The sequence below is a fragment of the Gekko japonicus genome, unplaced genomic scaffold, assembly GCF_001447785.1.
Source record: "Gekko japonicus isolate JY-2015 unplaced genomic scaffold, Gekko_japonicus_V1.1 scaffold2007, whole genome shotgun sequence".
Taxonomy (NCBI): Eukaryota; Metazoa; Chordata; class Lepidosauria; order Squamata; family Gekkonidae; genus Gekko; species Gekko japonicus.
The window spans coordinates 1-18,835 of record NW_015160280.1 but is presented as its reverse complement, the minus strand read 5'-3'; the positions used below and the strand labels follow the sequence as shown (position 1 = coordinate 18,835).

The window sequence follows — 18,835 nt, the reverse complement described above, 5'->3', positions numbered from 1 at the left end:
GGGCGTTGGGGGCGGGGGGGGGGGTTTCTTGCTCCTTGTGGCTGCTTCTTGCTCCTTGTGGCCTGGGGCTGCTGGGAACAGTGGGTGGGGCTTGTTGCATGTGCCCGCCCCCTGGGCTCTTTACTGCCGGAGCTCCACTCCTGTCCACTCCTGCAGGAAATGACCCCTGTGTGGAAGTATGAGAACCTGAAGTTCCTTCTTGAAATCCATCAGGGGTGAATCATTACCCAAACAGGCACCTGGACTGGCAGATGCTGGGTGATCCCATTGTTTGATGGGGAAGAACCAGTTCAAAATGAAGGACAGATCTGTAACCCTTCAAATACCAGTGTAAGGAGCACAGTCAGCAGGTTACGACACTCTGAAAAGTCTAAATGGACTGGGACAATCTGGTTAGCCTGCCATTAACCCTTGGAAAAAAAACATGTCAACCCTGATGTGGGAGTTAATCAATAAAGTATTAAGCACTGCCAACACTTTATTACCAGTCAGCATAGATCCATGTAAAAGGGGCTTGTCAAACACATTTACCCATTTCACTGTCCAAGGAGGGTCTGAATTTAACAGGCAAAGCTGGTGGTATTCATGATGTAATAGAACCTGGAAACATATTTCAAATGGGCAGAGTGGTACTGAAAGCATTTCCTTTGCATACCATGTGGTTCGTTTTCTTTGCAGTTGATTCAGAGTAGGTTGAGAATTCAGTCCCTGTATTTGGGGGCTTCTACAGTAGCATCATTCAAGCTGCCATTTTCATGCGTTTTATAACAAAACAGCTGTTCTTGGAAATGGTTGATGGACTGGAGAGAGAGAGAGATTCCCCCAACCCAGCAAGCTGCCATGATGTTCTTCATAGAGTCTCACTCTGACTAAATGTCCTCCTTTCAAAAAGTGGGATCAAATTGAAGGTAGGAGAGTTGAAGTCCACAGGACAGCCTAAAATGGTGGGGAGAAGAGCATATTAGGGAAAAAAGAAAGATTGACTGAATCTTTCTTTTTGAATTGTCAGTGTAAAAAGAAAGATTGACTGAATCTTTCTTTTTGAATTGCCAGTGTTGTTTTTTTTTTTAATTTGAAATCTCTTTATTTGTAAGCAGAAAGAATTTGCCTGGCCAGGAAGAAAATGGGAAGCTTCCATTCTCAGGAGGCTCTTCCTTCGTGGTCTCCAGTTGGTTGCTTAGTAGATCAACCCTTCATTTTTGTCTCTCGGCTTTTTCATCTTCTCAAAGTTCTTCAGGACGCCATCATAGACCACAGCACAAATGTACTGCAGTTCATTGACCATGAATTGGATTTCAGCATACTCCGCCTCGTCAATTTCATGCACCAGGTGCCAGAAGTCACCCACAAGTAGACTCTTGGCTGCTTTGGACACTGCATTGCCCCTTTCAGAATAATACTCGGAAATGTGAGTTTGGAATCCTTCCAGCTTTGTTTGAGCTGAAGTCAGTGACTCATGCACTTTTACCTGGGCTGCCACCCCCAAATTATTGCCCTCTTCAATCCACGGAACCTGGAGCTGCAGCCACAGAGAGATCACATTCATCTTCTCCTTGGTGTCCTGGATCTCCAGCTTGATGTAGTTCAGGAGGGCCACAATCTCGTGGGCTACAGGGCTGTGGGAGAGTGCTTTATCCTCATCATCTGATTCCTTGGTATCCTTCTCTTTCTTCCCATCATCTTCCTTTTCCTTCTAGCATTCCTCATCCTTCTTGGGGTCAGGCACAGGGATATCCAGCTCAGCATGGAGAGAAATGAGTTCTGAGACATTCAGTTCAGGGTCCTTCAAAAAATTATTTAGCTCCACAATCTTTTCTGGGAAATGCTGGGCAACAAGTTCTTCAGCCTGAGTACAGAGGTTCTTTTTGAAGGATTCCACCTGCACTTCACACTTGGGGGAGATTTGCAAAGTGTTGGCCGTAATCCCAGCTGGGCACATTGCCCCTCCCGGGTTGCAGTGCAGGCAAGCCAAACCCTGAAAGCTTGAGCAGCAGGGGGCAAAGTGGCTTCAGGAAGTGGGGAGAAGCTGGCCCATCACACCTCAAATCAAAAATCTGCCAGTGTGTTTTTGTAATGTGCAAGGATATGTTTAAAAATATGGGGCAACAGTCTGATTTGTAGTTACCCGTTTGCAGCCTGAAGTGGAGCAGAGGTCCATCAGTGGCTATTAGCCACAAGGTATAGATAGGGACTCTGGGGCAAGTGGTGCTCTGTCATCTTGGTGTTTGGGGGGTGGGGTGGTCAACAGTGGGAGGGCTTCTAATGTCCTGGCCCCACTGGTGGACCTCCTGATGGCACTGGTATTTCTGGCCACTGTGTGATACAGAGTGTTGGACTGGATGGGCCTTTGGCCTGATCCAACACCAGCATCTCTTATGTTCTTATGTTCTTAAGTGGTACCACCCAGAAAAGGGGCCACAATGTCAGCCTGCAGGATATATAAACTGGCTTCCAGTCTTTGAACACCAAGAATCCCCAAGGCAGAGAAAGCGTTATGGCAATAAGCCGCATGATTTATATCTGCAGCAGGGAAGCCTTTTAGTGGTCACTGCAGATGAGACCTGCTAAAAAGCTCTGCTCTCTTGAAGCCGCCCTCCTTCCTCCTCTGCTCCTTCCACCCCATTAGCTAGATATTAACCTCTCTTTTACAGCTGGCTCCTTCCTCTAGCAAGAGCGGAGTTCAGAGGTCAAGCTCACCAGCATCTAAGGAAAAGGCAGCTGCCTCCGTGGCTGATTTTTATTTTAGTACCCAACGGGCTGCATGGATGGATTTTCACAGCTGTGTGAACCGTTTCCCACAGCCTGCGAAAAACAATCTGGGGGCCATTTGGTGCAAAGCAACATTTGCAGGCCAGGCTCCAAGGCTCACTTTCACAAGCCCACCTGTAGACAAGGCCATTGTGCAGAATCCGGGGCTAGTGCTTTTCAAGCTGCCAGCGTGGGTGGGTGAGACTGATTTTGTAAAAAGTGCACCTGTGTTTTTTCTTTCTTGTTCTCTCTTGTAAGGATGTTTGGGGAGAAACTGCAATTCAGAGTTGCTCTTTTGTTATTTTAAAACCTTGGATTCTTTAATCTTGGAGTTAAATCTAGTTGTATTCGTTAATCAATCTAATTGTCATGTCCTTTGATTTTGGAGAGAAGCATATTTCAGAGTGTCACTTCCTGTAGCCAACTGGAATGAAATTCTTTGGAGGGATGTACCTTTGGAGGGATGGCCTGGATGAATCACAAGCGGGAATTAAGATTGCTGGGGAAAAGATCAACAACCTCAGATATGCAGATGATACCACTCTAATGGCTGAAAGTGAAAAGGATCTAAAGAGCCTCTTGCTCAGAGTAAAAGAGGAGAGCGCAAAAGTGGGCTTGAAGCTCAACATCAAAAAAACTAAGATCATGGCATCCGGCCCCATCACTCCTTGGCAAATAGAAGGGGAAGTCGTGGAAGTAGTGACAGACTTCACGTTCCTGGGATCCCAGATCACCACAGACTGTGACTGCAGCCATGAAATGTATTTCTTTACAAAAGCAGTGCATACTGAACTTCCTGTGCTTTAACTGGCCTGTTTCCCGTACTAGAAATCATCTGGGCCTGGGAGGAAAATACTGGAAGTGATAAAGGATGTTGTAGGATGGGGCAGGGTTTAGCTCCCTTGACCCTACTGTTGTTCCAGAATAAGTACCCATCCCCAACTTTCTTTACTTATGAACTCATTGCTTGACCCCCCCCCCCGCTAAGGCTAATAAGCTGCAGGGCAGCAGGCTTTCGCATTGGGGACCCAGTACACCTGCCTTGAGAACATTTGCGACTTTAAGAATGGTGAGGCTCAGGATGAATCTTGATTATTGAAATTCTGACTGCAAGTCCCTGCTATCCAACACATAGAAGAACAGAAGGGAAAAAAGTTAGGCTGAACTTTTCTCCATGACATGCTAGTTTTCCATGTATACATTCAAACATGCTCCTTCTTCCCATCTGTAGCCTGAAATCTGACCGTTCCTAAAAAGCTTTACTTCTTGTCTCCACAAAACAAACTGATCCAAACCCATTCACTTCTCAAGAATGCCCAGTGTTTTTGTTTAATGTCAAAAACTGGAGGATTACCTTTTCTATGAAACCTCCATCCCTTCTCAACCATTTAGGATCCATGTGCATTTTATGCACAGAGGAGGATCAGGATCAGACCAGCTTTTTCTGCAGCTTCTATGCACTTGTTGGCTATGTATTTGCCAAGGTGTTGCAGGGAGCAAAAAGCTGGGTCCAAGGTCAAGCATATAACCTGTGCACAATCAGACTCTGAAGAACTGATAAATGGGAGGAGGTCAGGGTTGAGATAGTAGTCATGATCCTCCTTTCCCCCTCTATTTTTCCCCTCTGTGGAATTTAGAACTATAAAAAGGGCTTTTGGTACTTAAACCCTTATTCCTCATCCCTGACTGAATGTCAGCTATGCTGCCATGGGGGTTGGGATGCTCAGTCATAGTCTGTATAAATTGCTTTTGCATTCCTGTCTATGCTTTGTGCCAGAACGCTTATCTATAACGATGTGCAGGTGGGAGTGTGTGTTGCCTGCCTTTCCAGGCAGCCGTGGGAACCGGACAGTTCTTAGCTTCGCCTAGAAACAGTTTGCTGGCTTTAGCCCGCGCGCGGGAGGGTGCCTAATTGGCCAGCGCAGTGTGTGGGGGGTGTATACAAATGCCCTTATTATGTCCAAGGGACAACTGCCATTCTTAACAGTGACTATGTTAATGCATCTATAGCTCTTCAATAAAAGTATAACCTTTCTTGAAAGCGTGTACTCCGTTGTTGGCTGTGGGTTCTGACACTGAAATGTAGTCTAAATGTGTGATAATGCTCACATTTATCCCGTTGTGTATTCTGCTTCAGCCAGCATGGTGTAGTGGTTAAGAGCTCTGGACTCATAAGCCAGAGAACTGGGTTTGATTCCCCATTCCTCCTCCACATGAAGCCTGCTGGGTGACCTTGGGCCAGTTGCAGTTTTCTCAGAACTCTCTCAGCCCCACCTACCTCATGAGGTGCCTGTTGTGGGGAGAGGAAGGGAAGGCAACTGTAAGCTGCTTTGAGACTCCTTGAGGTACAGAAAAGCAGGGTATAAAAACCAGCTCTTCTTCTTCACTGATGAATCTAGACTATAATCACAGGGCAGGGACATTTTTGCTTAGGTTACTCTGTAAATTGCCTCACACACCACTGATAGCAATGTTGTTGTTGTTATTATTATTCTTTTTAATACACCATTCTTTCACCTCCGGGGCTGTCAAAACAGATGTTAATTTTCCCCTAGGTCTTAGAGGCAAAGTGGCAAACTTCAGGCCGCAACCATTTCAAAGTGGAACGGATTGTCTTTTATCACTCCCCACAGAGACAAGGCAAGAAAAAGCTGTTTGCCTCAGCAAAAGGCTTTGAGCTGCATCTGAGCCCCTTTATGTCCAAGCAGGAGAGAATTCTAATGATTATTGACCCTCCTCTGAAGGAAGGCTGCATTATAATATCTCCCAATCAATTGAATCAAGAGCCAGGCGGTGGGGGGGAAAGGCCAGGCCTTGGCAAACTGCAGAAAATTGCATTTTGCTCTGGCCTCTTAAAAAGTTTGCGGAGCGTCTATTAGTGGTCCCCAAAGCCTTTTCCTTCTAATTGCCATGTCTGACAATGCGATCACCCTGGGACTGGTGGAAAGGCAGATAATGGACCCTCTCTAATTGCTTCCCAGTTCTCTGAGTCATCCAACACTTTGGAGATGGCAAAGGGGAAGCACTGCCGTTTTTGACAGAAGGAGGTAACCAGCTTTTAAGAAAGCTCCGTAGGAACAAATGCAAAATTCAAAGCCGAGCTTTCTGAGGGAATTGGCGGCTCTGAGATACAGAACCTTCCTATTGTCTTTTAGGGGTGCTTTTGGCCTGAATCATCCTGGGAAGTTTTAATCGCAGTCTTAGAGGGAGATGGAGCCGTCCTTCTGCTGACAAGAATGAGGAGCGGCTTTCACAAAACAAAAGATGAGGGGGAAAGTGAGTGAGGTCTTGAGCAAGCAGTGGGGATGGGGGGCACGTAGCTGAGAGCCCCAGATGGCCATAGGGTTGCCAGCCTCCAGGTGGGGCCTGGGGATCTCCCGCTTTTACCACTGATCCCCAGCCAACAGAGATCAGCTCCCCTGGAGAAAATGGCTGTTTTGAAGGGTGGACTCTATGGCATTGTACTATGCTGAGGCCCCTCCCCTCCCCAAACCCCGCCCTCTCCTGGCTCCACCCCCAAAGTCTCCAGGTATTTTCCAACCCAGACTTGGCAACCCTAGATGGCCAGCAACTCGTGTTGCCAACTCTGGACTGGGAAATTCCCAGAGATTTGGGGGTGTAGGATTTGGCGGGATCTGGGGAATGGAGGGACCTCAGCAGGGTATCATATTGTAGGTTCCATGCTCCATGTCAGCCATTTTCTCCTGGGGAACTGATGGCTGTAGTCTGGGTAAGTTGTAATTCTGGGAGATCTCCAGCCCCCACCTGGAGGTTGGCAGCCCTAGCAGTAGCTGGTAGGGCTTGCTGAACAAGAATGGGCATCAGCATGAGTGGCGGATGAAATATCATCTGTTTTCCCACTGACAGCCCCCCATGACAGCATACATTAGTTGAACAGTAATTGGTGGAATGCTTTAGCTGTGTTTGAACAAAGGTCTAAACAGCCGTATTGGTCTGCACAAAATTCAACAGTAATAATCAGATCAATGTAATGCCTTCTGTATTGCAACCGAATTAGCACTTTTCTGTCCAAATTTCTCACCAGCTGTTGGGGCTCCCAAATACTTTGCCTTATTTTATGATGTTGTGGTGGAATGTTCCTGCTCTGGCCTGCAGGTCCTATTCCACCCAGCCCTCCCAGGTGTTTCTCAGCCCCTGGAGGGGCTTTTCTTCCACTCTTGGGTAGCCTGCCACCACCATCTGGCTTTTGTATGGAATTACCCACTGGAAGGGTCAGGACTCCCAGCTTCCTTCCAAGTTCTTAGACTTTGCCTCTGTGTCTCCCGCTGCCTAGTGTCTGGTCACAACAGGGACTGTGTACTACCTTGCACACCCTTGGAGGAATAGCCACTTGCCAACTGCCTGTCTTCCCCTGGCACTCCATTTAAAATAACGTGTCCAAGACGGCGGAGCTCTATGTGGTACAGAGAACCACTTCCAGCATCAAAGTTATGAAGTACTTATTAAGTATTTATTAAGAAAATGTTTTTAGCATAGCACCAGATTGAGCAAGGGATACAAAAGAAATGAACAAAAACACAGTCCTCTGTCCCTCTCTCTATACATGCCCTATCAGATGTTAAAATATAGGACAGGTGCCTTAGCTTTAAGAAGTTACAGATCTCTGCATAGTGGCCTTTACCTTGAAGCTTGTTCCAGCTCTTTAGGTGAGCACATGGTCAATGACTGACTTCCCAGTGGACTGAGGTCTGTGTGCCCCCAAGGAAAAGAGACCTGCTTCCTGCTGCAAGGAGCTTTTTCATATCTGTTTCTTCACCCACTGATCTGGTCAGGCCAAGTCAAGAAAGCTTTTCCTGACATTCCCAAGGTTTTCCTTCCTGAAGTCTCTCAAGCATTTAACATATCCAGATCCCTGTTCCCTGTTTGGGGAAGGGGGAGAGCTTGACCCACCCCATTGTCTAGACCAATTAGTATTTGCATGAAGGTAAGCTGGAAAGCAGTTGGACTGACTTCCTCCCTCCCAGCCTGTTCCCTGCCCAGAGGGGGGGAAAAACTCTTAAAAGACACAGTGGAGGTTTTGCCCATTGCAAATCTCTTAGGAACAAATGAATTTCTTCACACCTTCCCCTCTCAAGATTCCAGTGAAAGAGCATTCTTTTACATAAGGTTGCTATATCGAGAAACCAGGCAAATCAGATATAAGACGTTTACAAGTTACATAGTACACAGTAAAGAATCTACACGCAAGTCATCCACCACACATAGGAATCAGTCCACTTTAGGAATCTCTGCCTTTTCTGGAAAGGAAATCTGCAACCATGTTGTTGCGTCAGCAAAACGTTCAACCTTTTTATGTTGAACTCTTCAGTCTGTGTTTATGTTCTTCACAGTTTGCAGCCATAATAGAGAAGTGTAGTTGGTTAAGAGGGTGAAATCTTGCTCCCACAAATGCCTAAGTCCAGCTTCTCCTGCTGAATCGGTTCAGAAGACTGAGCCAAAACATCCATTAAGCTTCCATCTGGCTCCTCATTTCCTCCTTCCTTCTCTGTCACACTCTGCACTAACATTTCCCCGTCAAGATCAGGTTTCCACCTGTTCACATGAACATCTTTGGTCCTCTTCCCTGACCTTTCCATAGAGACAGTACACCTGACATTGCCTATCCAACCCACAACCACACGAGGCCCTTCCCATGCAGCTACCAGCTTTCCAGGGTGCAAAGACAGAAAAACCCTCATCTTGTCACCCTGCTCAAAAGTCAGAGACTGAGCTGTTTTATCAGTTTGGTGTAGTGGTTAAGTGCACGGACTCTAATCTGGGAAAGCCGGGTTTGATTCCCCTCTCCTCCACTTGCACCTGGCTGGATGGCCTTGGGCAAGCCATAGTTCTGATAAGGGCTGTTCTTGAAAAAGAGCCGTTTCTGTCAAGAGCTCTCTCAGCCCCACTTACCTCAAAGGGTGTCTGTTGTGTGAAGGGGAAGGGAAAGGAGTTTGTAAGCTGCTCTGAGACACCTTTAGGTAGTGAAGGGCGGGGTATAAATCCAATCTCTTCTTCTTCTTCTTCTATCATGCCCGCTGCTCTGATTCACCTTGGCTCCCACCAGATTCTCCCTTGAAACACTCACCAAGTGTTTCAGCCCCTCTCTAAAGTACACCACACAATCTACCACTGACTCCTTAGCCTTAGGAATCTTTTCTCCCCACTTCTCCCTTCCAAGATCCAGTGGCTGCCTGACATTCCTCCCAAACTGTTCCAGAATAGGAAATGACTGCACAGGTGCCCTCACCTTAGCGCTACTGTTGCCCACTCTCTGGCAAGCCATATCAGACTTACAACAGTCTCTCACATCCTGTGCTAACTTAGGCCAGTAAGAATTCAAGAGAAGCCTTGACCTAGTCTTATTGATTCCCAGCTGCTCTGCATAGGGAATGTCCTGTGCCAACTCCATGCATCTTTTCCTGCAATTCTCAGGAACCACAAGCTGTCTAACTGCATCCCAGGACTCCTGTCTGCCCTGCTTCCAGATAACTTGCTCTGAGAGAGTCTCAGAAAATTCCACTTCTTGCTCCACAGCTACTTGAACTGATTCCAGCCTAGGGTTGCTCTGGACCTCTTCCAGGAACCTCTCCTGCTCCGCCAAGCATTCAGCTATTCACTCCTCTGCTAGGTGGGTCAAGCTCTCACCCTTCCTCAAGCAGGGAACAGAGATTTGGAAGTGTTAAATGCTAGAGAGGCTTCAGGAAGGAAAACTCTGAGAATGTCAGGAAAAGCTTCCTTGACCTGTCCTGACTTGGCCAGTGGGTGGAGAAACAGATATGAGAAAAACTCCTTGCAGCATGAAGCAGATCTCTTTTCTTTGGGTGCTGCATCCATGAGAGCACACAGACCTTGCTCCACAGGGAAGGCAGCCATCAACTATGTGCTTGCCTAAAGAGCCGTAACAAGCTTCAAGGTAAGGACGACTATGCAGAGATCTGTAACTTAAAGCTAAGGCGCCTGTCCTATATTTTAACATCTGATGGGGCATGTATAGACAGAGGACAGAGGATTGTGTTTTTACCCATTTCTTTTGTATCCCTTGCTCATTCTGGTGCTGTGCTAACAGTATGCTTGTAAACATTTTCTTCTTAATAAACACTTTATAACTTTGATGTTGGCACTGGTTCTCTGTACCACATAGACCTCCACTGTCTCAGACATGTTATTATAAATGGAGTGCCAGGGGTGAAGGCAGGCAGTTGGCAAGTGGCTATTCCTCCAAGGGCGTGATGGAATGGGGCCTGCAGGCCAGAGCAGACACATTCCACCACAGATGTCAAAGCAATGCATTAGAAATCTCCATTGTTCTGAACTTTACCAGTTTCTACAGATTTTGTTTAAGTCACTCTGCCACAATTCTTCTGTATGTGGTAGGCACAGATAAAACACTGCACAAATGCAGTCTGGATGCAATTGTGTTTAGTCATGCCGGCCGCATGACCACGGAAACGTCTTCGGACAGCGCTGGCTCTTCGGCTTTGAAACGGAGATGAGCACCGCAACCCTAGAGTCGGATTCGACTGGCTTTCGAGCAAGGGAACCTTTACCTTTATCCCCCCCATGGTACTTTACCAGTGCACAAGAATGCCTGAGCACATCAATGAAGCACTGTGCAAAATGAACCCTCATGCAATCAGCATGCATGTGTGCATTAATAATATTGTAGGAGGAAGGTTCATACCACAAGCTATGTACTCAAGGGCTGGGCCTGCGTGCAAGATAGGCTTGCCAACTCTGGGTTGGGAAATTCCTGGAGATTTGGGGGTGGAGCCTGGGAAGGCAAGGTTTGGGGAAGGGAGGGGCCTCATCAGGGTATACCGCCATAGATTCCCCCCAAAGCAGCCATTTCCTCCAGGGGAACTAATCTCTGTAGTCTGGAAATCAGTTTTAATTCCAGGAGATGTTCAGGCTCTGCCAGGAGGCTGGCAACCTTAATGCAAAACCTGCCATCTACCTGACTATGGAAACGGCAACAGGAATAGTAAAGCTGTGAAAAGGGACACAAAAATGACAAGAACTAGAACAAATGCTGGTGTATTATATAAAGAGAATGCAATGTATGCCATACATTATAATCAATGCGCTATATAGAACAATATTTCCGAGCTTGAATTTTCCAGTATACAATATGATATCACATAAAGTATAAATATCTCCTTTCAATGAAAAATCCAGATATTGAAGACCTCATTTTGATAATCTTCTTCAAGAAAATAACTATTATAGACATTTCAGGGCATAAGCATCCAAAAGACAGTAAAACATCAGACGACTTGTGTGGAGGGAACTGCCCTTCCTGGGTATTCTAGGAGGTTTGCGATAGCAATTATACTTGAATTGATGGGCCACCAGTCACAATTTTAAGAAACCACACTGTACTAACGCTGAGCTGGAGTGGTGCTAAATGGGTGCAGTTACAGGTGGAGGGGATGGAGCATCTGCAAAAGATCAAGAGCATCTGCAAAAGATTTTTCCCCCAAAGCAGATACCACTGGACTGTCTGAGCCCCTCCTCCCTTTTTAACCCTGAGCCTGTTCGCAGGATGGGCGGGGTATAAATATGATAAATAAATAAATATACTGTCCGCATTCTCCCATCCAGCACCAACCACCTCTTTGGTTGCTGAGCACACAGCAATCCTCCAGTGCAGCTGCATGCAGGGATATCATACTGAACTCTGATTGCCTACTTCTTATACAGAAACCATATATATTTGAATATATTCTTAAAAGAGTGTTCAGATAGGCAGCAGGACTGCAAACCAGACTGGTGGATCTGGCAAGACCAAAGGGAGATGTGGATGAGCATTTGAGCCAAATGTGCAAGCAGTGAACAAACGTGATCTTCATTGGGTGTGTGATGTGCTGTCAAGTCACAGCTGATTTATGGCAACCCCAGCAAGGAGCTTTCAAGGCATGTGAGAAGCAAAGGTGGTCAGCTGTTGCCTTTCTCTGCAGAGTCTTCCTTGGCAGTGATTTTCATTATACTAGTGTAGTATGTGGTTTGAATAGGAAATGTGGCATCATATGGGGAACCCAGTTCACCGCATACACCGCACTGGTAGAATTGCATGTGTGCGCACCCTGGATGTGGAGGAGCAGGGCTATTTTTGGGCAGGAACGCACAGGAACGGAGTTCCAGCTGGCTCCCAAGTTGGCCACGCCCAGCAGGAACTCATTAGCATAATAGGCTACACCCAACAGCAGAAACTCATTAGGATTGGCTACATTAGGGGTGTGTGGCCTAACATGCAAAGGAGTTCCTGCGACAAAAAAGCCCTGGGTTTTTACAACAAACAAGGTAAACAGAATAAGAAGCAAAAGGTGAGTGTGGCTGGATGACCACGCTTCTGGTAACATGGGGGTGCGGCCTAATGTGCTAATAAGCTGTGCTGTCAGGGGTGTGGCTCAATATGCTAAAGAGTTCCTGCTGCTGGGTGTGGCCTATTATGCTAATGAGTTCCTGCTGGGCTTTTTCTACAAAAAGAGCCCTGTCAGGAGGTATGGCTAAGTCTGCCATTGTTTAACAGACACGAACTTGTACCTTGATGTGATTCCACACTGTTTACTGGCATTTCTTCTGGACGCTTTGGGAGTAGTGCCCTGAACATACAATGCTAGTACTAGGAATATCGGTAAAAATGCCACCAAAAGTCATGCTTATCCTTGGGCATATGTGTTCAGCTCCAGGCACTGACTGGGGTAACCATTTTGATTATATGAAAGACAGAATAGTCCTTAAATTGTCGGTTCCTTGATAGCCTTTTGACTGCTTTCAAATCAAATCCTTAGCATGAATAGGGGGCAAAGGATACGATGCAGTGAGAATAAGCAACATGGGCTACCAGTAGCGTACGCGTATTAAGAACATGAGAAGAGCCTTGCTGGATCAGACCAGTAGTCCATCTAGTCCAGCATCCTGTCTCACACAGTGGCCAACCAGTTCCTCTGGAGAGCCAACAACAGGGCACAGAGGTCAAGACCTTCACTGATGTTTCCTCCTGGCAGTGGGATTCAGAAGTTGACTGCCTCTGAACGTGGAGGTTCCCCCCAGTCACCATGGCTAGTAGCCACTGATAGACCTATCCTCCATGAATCTATCCAGGGCTATTTTTGGGCAGGAACGCACAGGAACCGAGTTCCGGCTGGCTCCTGAGTTGGCCACGTCCAGCAGGAGCTCATTAGCATAACAGGCCACACCCAACAGCAGAAACTCATTAGAATTGGCTACATTAGGGGTGTGTGGCCTAACATGCAAAGGAGTTCCTGCTACAAAAAAAGCCCTGGGTTTTGACAACAAACATGATAAACAGAATAAGAAGCAGAAGGTGGGTGTGGCTGAATGACCACACTTCTGGAAACATGGGAGTGTGGCCTAATATGGTAATGAGCTGTGCTATCAGGGGTGTGGCCTAATATGCTAATAGGTTTCTGCTTTTGTGTATGACCTATTATGCTAATGAGTTCCTGCTGGGCTTTTTCTACCAAAAAAAAGCCCTGAATCTATCTAATCCCCTCCCCTTTTAAAGCTGTCTATTCTGGTGGCCACCACTACATCCTCTGGCAGGAAATTCCACATTTGGGGCCATCATTCACTATGCAAAGGTATGGTCGTGCCTTAGCTGCTAATCTGCACTGCCCTCACTACTTGACTTTCTTGCTCCCCATTTGCAGCTCTGTGTGTGTTTTAAGCAGGGGGCTTTTTTTGGGGTTGGTACTCACCAGCACTGAGTACCTGCACCTTTTGAGGGGCTTTCCCAAGTCCCGCTCCCTGTGTACCAGCCAGAGAAAGAGAGAACTGGGACCTCAGAAACAGCCTAGTGGGCATCTGCAGAGGGAGAGGAAATTGATGGGAATTGGTGCAAACTTATATATGAGCTTTGGCACCTTTTTTAAAAACAAAAAGAGCACTGGCTTTAGCATTCTTCCTTCCCCTCCTGTCTGGGAAGAAATCGTGCTGGGCAGAGTGATGCCCGCATTGCTTTAATTTCCCAAGGGACGCCTCCCAGTGTGACATGTTGCCAGCGGGGGACTAGGTGCGCCTTGTGTTATTTTATTCCATACAATAGGCTGCGATGTGTCAAAACACAACAAGCTAGCCAGCGCACGTCACCAGCCTGATCCCAGCACAGAGCCTTGCAGGGCTGCGCAGAAGCTAATAATATCGGGTACGGATTAGCCAGGCAGGTGTCGGCTGCCCCCTGAGATCTGATACGGGAGTCGGCTGGAGCGCACGTCTCAGTCTCAGATTCTCGGCTTTATTAACTGTTCAGAGTGAGTTACAATGACAAGATTGCAGGCTCCGGTTTTGGTTTCCAGCTTTTGATTACATGAAAGGCAGAATCTGCCTCCGCCTTATTGGTCTCTTGGCACCATTCTCATTCCCCCAATAAAGCATTCAAGCCATATCTGAGTTATCGACAGGGCAAGCGATATAATTTATTGATTGAGATTTATAACCTACCTTCTTCCTATGTGTTGAGGGAGGTAACGTTATTTCCCTGACGCTTCCAGCAACAGCTGTGCCAGACAGACTGAGAGCATTGTCGAGAGTGCTGGACTTTGAATGAAACCCTATGTCAAGTTATCCATTTAAAGTCCACTGAAGCCAGTAGGGTTAGACTGGAGTAACTCTGCATGGGATTGCACTGTTCGGGTGAGTCAGGTGGCTGCTGAACCATGTAGCTCACTGGGTGATCGTGAGCCAGTGACCACCTTCCATCTGAGCCTACCTTGCAGGGCTATTGTGAGAATAACTCTAATACACTACCTTTAGCTCTCTGGGGGAAACAGCAGGGCTCATATGGATTAAATATGAACATAGGCAGACTATTGGTCCATCAAGCTTAGTATTGTCTAGTCTTACTGGTAGTGGCTCTCTGAGGTCTCAGGTGGAGGCTTTTGCCTTCATCTACTAAGAAAATGGAAATGCCAGGGACAGAACTTGGGACCTTCTGCATGTCAAGCAGAGGTCCTATCACTGAGCCACAGAGCCTCCCTGAATATACAATTCCCAGGTCACTAAAGGCCACTCGACTGGCTCCCAAGCAATGCTCCCACCTGCTGGAGAAGCCACCAGCATCCTTTTGCTTGGTTTTGCAGGGGAAGGTTTATCTTCCTTAGGAGGCAAGAGATGTTGTTCATGCATTTTAATGCCTCATTACACTTTAATGCAAAGTAGCAGCTTGATTGCCGGGTTCAGAGAGTCGAGTCGGATGAGGCAATGACACAGAGCTGGACAAATTGGAGGTACGGAGAGACGTGGGTCACTCCAGGCCAAGGTGGAAGTCAGGCCTGTCATGATGAATGCTGGCAAATCCTTGAGAGGCAATACCCAATCAAGATGGAATTGTATCCTCCCAGAGTGCAAAAGGTACAGGAAGGTTGTAAGTTTGAAGAATGAAGAGGAAGGGAATAGTTTCTCCTCATGGGCTGCGGAAGGGGGTGGGCAGCCATCTCCCTGTTGGGCCATCGTAATACTCTCTCATTCTGAGATCTCATTCCAGGGATTTTAAGTGATATTCTCGGTCAGGAAATTCATGGCCTGAAGCTGCTGGAGAAAGAGGGCAAACGTCTCCGCACGGTCTGCCCTTGACTGTCACTTGCAAAACAGAGCATATCTTAAGAGCATCTGCTGGGATTACTTTTGCACACTTCATAATGGCCCTGTGGAGTAATCATATGTCTAAAATCGGGAGGCCAGGACACCCTGGCTTATCAGATGCCAAACGACTAAGCCACAGAAGTAGATAAACATTTTCAGCAATGGTCTTCACGTGACAGATTGGGTTCCACAAATGAGTCCCGACACAATTGTCATTTTTACGGTTGTTATTTAAGAAATGGTGGAGGGAGGGGAGGGGAGAGAGGAAGGGAGAAGAAGAGAAAACTGGGGAAAGGAGGCAATGGAGAGGCAGAAAAAGGCTATGCACAGTAATAACAAATGTTTCCATGTTCCTGGTCAGAGTTTGAGGAGGATCTGGGGTCCAGTATGGCTGAAGGCAGCCAGCTGCTTTCAGCTACTTCCAGGGACACGGAGTCTGTTGCACTTCAGTCCTTCCATGACCCATAGGAGACGTGCTCTGGGGCCAGTGAAGAGCCACAGGCATAGCGACACCCTTTTGCCCCTTCTGATGTAGACTCCTTCACTGCTTCCATTGATTTTGGTTGGAAAGGATTTAACTTTAACATCAGTATTCCAAGTTACTTTATCCAGTGTTTCGTCAAGGTTGTGTGGTTAATGCATTTTGCAAAGTTATGTTTCGGCTCAGTATAATAGATGCTCAAAGAAGATGCTAATGAGATCTGATTTCCATCCTGTCCTTTCTCTCTCTTTCTCTTGGCTGTCCTTTAGGAAGCAAACTGCTGATTTTGGTGCTTTGCTTGAACTTCCCGTCGGAAGCAGAGTCTTGCCCCGTGGCGTGTGTATGTTACAGTGAACCCAAGATTACCATCAGCTGTCAGCTGCAAGGACTTGGCGCCATCCCCACCGAGATCCCGGTCCAGACCCAGCGCATCTTCCTACACAATAACAAGATAACCCTGATCAGGTCCACCAGCTTCACCTCTTGCCGCAACATGTCCATCCTTTGGATCCATTCCAACAACATTAGCCTAATTGAGCCTGGGGCGTTCTATGGGCTTGACAAATTGGAAGAGCTTGACCTCAGCGACAATGTGAACCTGAGGTCCATCAACCCTTCCACTTTCCAGGGCCTCGTCCACCTCCATACCTTGCACCTCGATCGTTGTGGACTGCAGGAGCTCTCCATGGGTCTTTTCCGGGGGCTTTTCTCTTTGCAGTATCTATACCTGCAGGATAACAACCTGCAGAATCTCCAGGATGACAGCTTCATGGATCTTGCTAACCTCACCTATCTTTTTTTGCATGGTAATAAAATAAAGAGTTTATCGGAAAATGTCTTTCGGGGGTTGATTAACCTGGATAGGCTTCTTTTGCATCAGAACAGGGTTAGTGTGGTCCATCACAGGGCTTTCCATGACCTTGGGAAAGTGATGACCTTGTACCTTTTTAATAATAACCTGACAGTGCTTACGGGAGATACGATGGCTTTCTTGGTGTCCCTCCAGTATCTCCGGCTGAATGGCAACCAATGGGTGTGTGACTGTCAAGCCCGGTCTCTCTGGGATTGGTTTAAACAGTTTAAAGGATCTTCCTCAGAACTGGAATGCCACCTGCCTCCTCACTTGGCAGGGAGGGATCTCAAACGGCTGCAGAGCTCTGACCTGGAAGTATGCATTGACTCTTTCAACCAGATAAGAACGAGCGTTTTTAGCACTAAGACCAGATCTGGCAAATTGCCGACGTCCGACCCACCTCTAAATCCCCACGACACTTCACGAAAATGCTGCCAGCCAGAAATGGATAAATCTTTTATTTATGAAGCCAAAGGCAAGACAAGTCCATCTTCGCACAGCAGCCGGGCTTCCCCAAACAACCCTCTGAAGGATAAGGAGAATATGTCCAAAACGAAGCTCCAACTGGAGACGGACCTTTCCAAAAATGGCAGCAACAAGCAGATCAACGACTCTCCATTCGGGACTTTCCCCAGTGTGGTGGACCCTCCACTGACCAATTTGAAACCTGAATTCTTAGCCCCAATTGATCCCTCCACAGTTCCAACCAAAAAGAGGCAGGGGTGTTCTAAAAAGAACAAATCTCGGTCACAGTGCCGTGCCGCCCAAACAGTACAGAGTTCCACGTCACAGCTAAGTCCATTGATCCCTCCCTTGGTATGGAGCCTATTTTGGTTCTGTTAAACAGGCAACTACCCCCCTTGAACTATGATCTTTCAATCCCAGACATCCCAGACATCTGCTTCAAAATAAAAATTAAACCCACCTCTAAAAAACATTGTGAACAACAAGAAGGTAACCTATACCCAGAGAAAGCTTTGTTACATAAAAAGTTAACTGGATGCCTTTATAATACACACACACACACACTCAAACAAGCAAACAAAATTGTACATAATTTATTTGTTCTTCCTGAAATCTGTGTGTTCGATCTTTTGGTCTTTGGAACTGCACATACCCACAAGAGGTTTGGGCCAGAACAGATGATTTTCTTAAAACAAAAAAGATTTACCATCCCCCCCCACCCCCGTGGAATAAAGCAGAAAATAAAGGTGCAAAAGAGAGTATGCCTTTAAAAATGTTTCTAAAAAAATGTGCTTCACAATTTGAAATGATTCTCAGAAGATGTCGCCAGGTCCCCCGTCTGCAGAGATGACGCATCGGTGCCGTTTTTACTCTTGCTTTTCTGAATCCTGCAGTTTAACCACCTTTCCTTTCTGTCCTACCATGTTTACGGGAGGGGGCATTTGTTAAAGAATGCCTCCTCTTCACTCACTCAAGACTGCAGTATATATATAAATAGAAATATATATATATGCATTTTATTTTACTTGTGTACAAGTATGACAAAAAAAAGATATGAAATAAAGATTTCTCTTTTTTTTCCCCTGGATGGTTTCATCACCTCCGCACGCAGAGAGATGCATGCCGCATGCATTTCAGGCTTGTGTTTTTAAAATCCTTTGTGGCAATCACCTGGGCTGGATCATCGCTAGGAAGGAAGGTAATGAATAAGCCATGCGGCAGGCTATTAGGCAGTCTCTAATTGGCATCAACAAAGGGTTCCCTCGCACGAAACCCACAGCACTGATGGTACGGTTTCCTCCCCTGCTGCCTTGCATATTTCAGACATGAGGAATATTTTAAGGCAGGGCCCAATCCAAGGGTTCCAAAGGCCTGGTGTAGGGGAAGAAAGAATCCTGAGCACTTGCAAGGGGGAGATGGAAAGAAGGAGCATGTATGGGGGGGGGGACTGTAGTCTTCCTTCTGCTCAGTAATACACACGCACATACACATTAGGGTGGAGCCCAATTGTCTTTTCTTTTGAATTTCATCTGGAGGGTTGCCTTGGGTCTGATGAAGTGCAGAATGCATACCTTCCAGAGAACAAACTAACCAAACTACATAAGAGTTAAAAGTGTTTCTTTGACAGTCCCCGGCAGAACTAATCACCACTTAGAGTCTTGCAGTGGTTAGAGTAACACCCTAGG

The 18,835-nt window shown here is 46.7% G+C and overlaps 2 protein-coding genes across 2 annotated transcripts in view; one reads left to right on the top strand and one right to left on the bottom strand.

The window, feature by feature from the left end:
- Positions 1 to 18,114, top strand: part of RTN4R (reticulon 4 receptor) — a 152,278-nt gene extending 134,164 nt beyond the window's left edge. Inside the window, exon 2 of the mRNA XM_015415416.1 lies at positions 16,102 to 18,114. Coding sequence (XP_015270902.1) covers positions 16,102 to 17,528 — 1,427 coding nt within the window. The 3' untranslated portion in view covers positions 17,529 to 18,114. The remainder of the gene's footprint in view (positions 1 to 16,101) is intronic.
- On the bottom strand, positions 1,178 to 1,939 carry LOC107113986 (proteasome activator complex subunit 1-like). The gene is given in 2 exon segments (XM_015415405.1): positions 1,178 to 1,429; positions 1,469 to 1,939. Coding segments are annotated over 2 exon segments (723 nt in total).
- Positions 18,115 to 18,835: the final 721 nt, after the last annotated feature.